Source organism: Lactuca virosa, chromosome 1, assembly GCF_052849685.1.
Source record: "Lactuca virosa cultivar CGN04683 chromosome 1, Lactuca_virosa_CGN04683_v6, whole genome shotgun sequence".
Lineage (NCBI taxonomy): Eukaryota > Viridiplantae > Streptophyta > Magnoliopsida > Asterales > Asteraceae > Lactuca > Lactuca virosa.
Genome location: NC_136426.1, coordinates 154,590,466 through 154,595,804, shown reverse-complemented (window position 1 = coordinate 154,595,804; position 5,339 = coordinate 154,590,466). Strand labels below are relative to the sequence as shown.

The window sequence follows — 5,339 nt, the reverse complement described above, 5'->3', positions numbered from 1 at the left end:
GAAAATATATTGTTTAGGTTAATTTTTAGTATTTTATTATTATTGTTATTAGTTTGGCAATGATTTCCTTATAGGATTAGTATAGTGATATAGTCTATTATAAATAGGGTATATGTCATTATAGCTTTGAAAATGATTGTGATTTAATAAAGTTTACGAAAGAATTTGTGAATATTTTAAGAGCATATAATTAAGTCCGGTTTATTGGTATAATTTTATGCAATAAACGTACACTTGTGCAAGTGGGGCGTACAAATGTGCAAGAGAAATACCACTACTAAAAAATTGTCTTGTTAATGCGAACAGCGATCAAACTGTTAGATTTTAGCAACTACTGATCATTGATTAGTCAAATACGTGGCAAAAAAAATTGTTTACATCTATATTGTACAATAGAAAACCTATAGTTATTCTAACGCTAAATCTGACAAACAAACTCTTTGTTGGTCCCATGCCAGTTAGTAAATAGTCATATAAAGCACTATACTTTGAAAAATCTGACAGTTATAAACTTGAAATTTTCACTATTAAAACATTATACTTTGAAAATCGTCTAAACTATTACATTGCTTCATACATGGATGACTGATTGACAGTGGAGATTAGGATGAGACCTGAAGCTATGACAGCAACAGACAAAGAATGCCGATCAGTATTTGACAAGAATCTTTCTGACTATTAGTTTAATTATTAACGTTAACTGTCTTCAATATTAACTAATAGGATTATTGGAATACCTAATACTAACCCCCAACATTCTATATTCAATGAGATACTAATTACTTTCATACAAAGTCTGGTTAGAGCATGCTACTTAACATAAGGATTAAAAAAACTTCTTGTCAAAGTAACAATTTCAATGGCCTTTTTAGCATTAATCCATGTCATGACATCAACCTAGAAGCACATCAGGAGTTCTTTCTAAATAAACTGCCAACTTTCCAATCAAAAACAACAGACGAACAGCAGTTCGACCTTCAGTATTATACACACTTTAGTATTTCTGTTTCAACACATGTAATTTGACACACACACAGCTTCAGATTCCCTTTGTTCTTCAACATAGTGGTTGTTTGCTATGGTCACTGCAGATCTGCATAACACAAATCCCAGATCATCAGTATCTTCTTCATGCACACAACTATTTACAAGTATTGACACACCCCACAAGGAATAAAAAATCAAGTAACAATTAGTATGAACCTTTTGAATTAAATCATAAGATACCATGGCATTACACTTTTCCTGGTTTCCTAATGGCTGAAATCTAGCGTATGGAGAACTTTGTTGGATTGTAATAGCTGTTTGTTTCATTTCAAGGACTTAAAAAGTAAAAAGTAAAAAGATGAAAAGCCAGGGGACTTGAAGCTATGAAAACTCAAATGGACCAAGGTCCTTTGTGCACGTAAGGAAAATGCAAGGGTAGCAACGCAAATAGGATAAATAAGTGGGTGTTTAAAGGAGAGATTCTAAAAAGATCTTAGATTTACTAGTATGAAGCTGTAAACATATGTTCTTTCTTTGTGTATATAAGTTCAAATATTTACTTTTAATAAAGTCTTGATTTCAGTTGGAGGTATCTGTCTACATTTTTGTAAAATTTATAGAAGGGTTTTGTGGAAGGAGAGGACGCCATCATTCTTGTGAAAATACCAACAAAACAAGCTAGATAACAAGAAGTAGCAAATTGTACACAGTTCTTGGCATTTATATCAATAATACCATCCCTAAAAAGAGCAAGTGAAATTAAAAAAAATAAAAAAATAAAAAATGCTTGTAAGATGAAAGTATAAAGCTAAATTGCAGTGTAGTTGAACATTCTTACATGATTATGTCTTTGGGATCAAGTAGAACATTTTTTCTTTTGGTGAGGCTCCAGGGAACTGGATCACATCTTTAGCAATGTCAAATCTTTTTTGAGCATCTGTTTTCTCACTTGGTGTGATGTTCAACTTGTCAAGAGAAGGAGAATGAGCAAGAAGAAGCTTTATAAAAAGAAGTTCCGGTTTTGATCCTTCAAAACATTTTATATTCACAGTTTGCAATCGATTCAATGTACAGTCCAAGCAGTTTGGGGATACCAAGTGATTTGAAGCAGGTCCCACATCAATTCGAGGCTCCTGAAACACAATAAAAATGCAACAGCACTTTACAATCCAACCCTTGTATTGTATATACTTTTAACTCTTTACTTTACCATCTCAGGGTGCATAGCAGACAGTTCTTCTAGATTCGGTGAGTTTCGAAGCAAACAAAGAGCAGCATGAAGTAGATCCACATCACCAACTTGAAAATCCATCAACCACAGACACCTTAAACTACTTATCGCACGTGGAAGTAATTTTGGAATCTTTTCTGCGCTTAAATTAATTACCCAATAAACATGGAAGTTACATTCCCTTCGTGCAAAAGGAAAAGCAAGGATAAGTATAATTTTTTTTTCCTTTATATCATACCTTGAGAAAATGCCTGTCGATATAAAAGTATTGAACTCTTGACAAGTTACTCAACATTGTGGCGAAATTCATTTTGCCAACTCGTACAAAATCTTCTATGGGTTTCTCGAAAGCAATTATAGCCACAGAAAGGCATGGACTGTCCAATAACCGAAGCGACATGGCACCAGGGCAAGCATATGCAGACAAATTCTGCAGTTTTGTAGCCTTAATGTTGAAATTGCAGACATTTGTGCACACAAGCAGGGACAACTTCTTAAGTTGTGGTAGGTTGACCTTAGTGCCACACAAGCTAGCCCCAAAATCAATATCCTTCTGAAGAAGTTCTTCAAGATTGAGAAATCCTTCAAACTCAAGTGGTGGCTTAAAGAAACAATTATCCAGCTCCAACTTTGTCAATTCTAGACAAGAAAACACATAACAAGGAAGTTCATAACAGCGATTCCACTACAAGGATCGAGCCTTATGCAGACGACAGTTATGGACTCTGTCCAGACGACTTGTCGTCGATAAAGCTTATACCGACAACATGTGGTCTGTAAAAAGTCGTCGGTATAGGTCCGTTGGTAAAAGTCGAAAATGTCGTCAGGACAGGAGTCGTCGGTACAGCATAGCCAGTCCAGACGACATATCTTCTGCAAAGGATCGTCGAGATTGATTTTCGAGGAAATAAGAAAAAGTTTTAATTCGGACCCTATACCGACGACTTGTGGTTGGGACAAGTGTGACCCTATAGAGACGACTTCTCGTTTGGAAAAGTTGATCAATACGGACGACATGTCGTCTGGAATGGGAAAACCGTTTTTACAGTTATAAAGCTATACCGACGACATGTCGTCGCTATAGCCTTTTGTTTTTTTAATATTTTTCACAAGTTTTGTTATATATACCATTTAAAACAAATCCAAAAGGGATATTTGCAGAATAATATAAACATGACATAACATACCATTAAAATCCAAAAACACTTAATAAACATAACATACCATTCAAATTCTACTACATAACAAAATAACAAAAAAAGCAAGTTTTTAACAAACATTGTTGTCATTATCATTCTAGTTCTCCTCCTCCTCATCATCATCATCACCACCATTGTAACATCCCAAAAATCGAGACCAAAATTTTTTGTTTTTATTATATTGCTTATAAAATTTGTTGGAGGAAAACATTACTGATATCATATTCATTCATAAACCATAGTTACATGTCTCAAAAACGATATCGTCAATTAGTAATAGTGTCAGAGTACAATCCCGGAAATCTCAAATGCGTAATCATGTGTGTGCGATGCGCTGCTACCCTGCCGGCCCCTTCCCCTTAGACGAAGAGGTACCTGAAACCAAAACTGAAAACCGTAAGCACAAAGCCTAGTAAGTTCCCCCATCATACCACATACCATATAATCATACATACTGCCAGACAATTCTGGGGTGCCCGACCTACCCATGTCAAGCCATTATGGGGTGCTGACCTACCCGTGTCAAGCCGTTCTGGGGTGCTGACCTACCCGTGTCAGGCCATTCTGGGGTGACTGCCTACCCTCCTGTCTATCCCAACCGGCCATTGGGGACTATTTCACCCCTACCACTATCACATAATATCATATCATAATCATGCTATCAGACATATATGGGGCGTCCGACCTACCCTTCGGCCCTAACGACCGAATCGGGGGACTATTCCCCTCCTACTACTACTATCGCATATAACATATCATACTGGAACATAGAACACATCAGGTAGTAGCAAACCTAGACAATTATCACAAAGACAATCATCTAAAGACATTCCCTGCTAGTTGGCCGGCATTGTGGTCGTAGACCCACCTCTACTAGAAGGTAACTCACCTCAATGTCGTGTAGTGTCTGCACTGTTCTCGGTATGGAAATCAACTCTTCTTGACTCCTCAATCCCTACACAACATCCTTTATACATTACCATTTCATACTCATAACCCCTACAAGGGTCAACTTAAGTCCAAGGCAAAGTCAAGGTCAAAACCTTGGTCAAAGTCAACTTTGGTCAAAGTCAACATATGGTTGACTAGACTCGCCGAGTTGGTCCACCAACTCGTCGAGTCCCCACGTCCACAAAATGCAACAAATCGGCCCCTACTCGTCGAATCTAGCAAGAGCTCGATGAGTCCGCCTTCAACAAAACATCGGGACCTTCTTCAACTGACTCGCCAAGTTCATCCTTGAACTTGTTGATTTCATCTTCATCCGTATGAAGGTGTTTAGTCTATGACTCGCCGAGTTCTCCTTGAACTCGTCGATTCCGTCTTCATGTGGTTGGGACATTGCCTTGAACTTGCCGAGTTCCTCCTTAAACTCGTTGAGTCCTTCGATCTTCAAGTCCATAACAAACCCCAACAGGCTAAGTTTTCCTTCAACTCAACCAAAGACCATCTCCAGAAGACGTTTGGGGGAAACTGCGACCCGACTCGCCGATTCACCTAAGCGACTCGCCGAGTCCCTCTTTATCGAAAACTATACATGTAACACCCTGTTCTGAAAGCATTCGCTGATGAATTTCAAAGGCCAAGGCTAAGGGGCGTTTTGGTCTTTTATGGGTCTTGAGTTTTATTTGGAAGGTTTTTAGGCTTGGGGGTGTGGCTTGAAGCGTAAGGCCTCCCGCCACCTTTTCGTGGATATAAAGTTCATTGGAAACGGACCTCGGGTAAGGAAGATATGACTCTTTGAAGTTATTGGCATTATGGTCCCTAATGGAAAAGTTGACAAGGAAGGACCATGCATGCAAAGTAGAAGGCGCGTGGGTATGCCCAACGTATAAAAGGAAATGGTCGCGGGTGTTTTTGGCATACGCCCAACGTATAGGATGTACGCCCAGCGTACGTCTAGTGTCCAGAAACCCTAATTT

At 38.2% G+C, this 5,339-nt stretch overlaps 1 protein-coding gene across 1 annotated transcript; it reads right to left on the bottom strand.

Annotated features, from left to right (window-relative positions):
• Nucleotides 1–561: 561 nt before the first annotated feature.
• LOC145122400 (F-box/FBD/LRR-repeat protein At1g13570-like) lies at nucleotides 562–4,023 on the bottom strand. The gene is made up of 8 exons (XM_079058007.1): nucleotides 3,967–4,023; nucleotides 3,443–3,452; nucleotides 2,470–2,857; nucleotides 2,198–2,399; nucleotides 1,855–2,120; nucleotides 1,654–1,727; nucleotides 1,228–1,301; nucleotides 562–675 (listed from the first exon to the last, which is right to left on the bottom strand). Exons 1-8 carry the CDS (start codon nucleotides 4,021–4,023, stop codon nucleotides 562–564), a joined length of 1,185 nt encoding a protein of 394 aa, XP_078914133.1.
• Nucleotides 4,024–5,339: the final 1,316 nt, after the last annotated feature.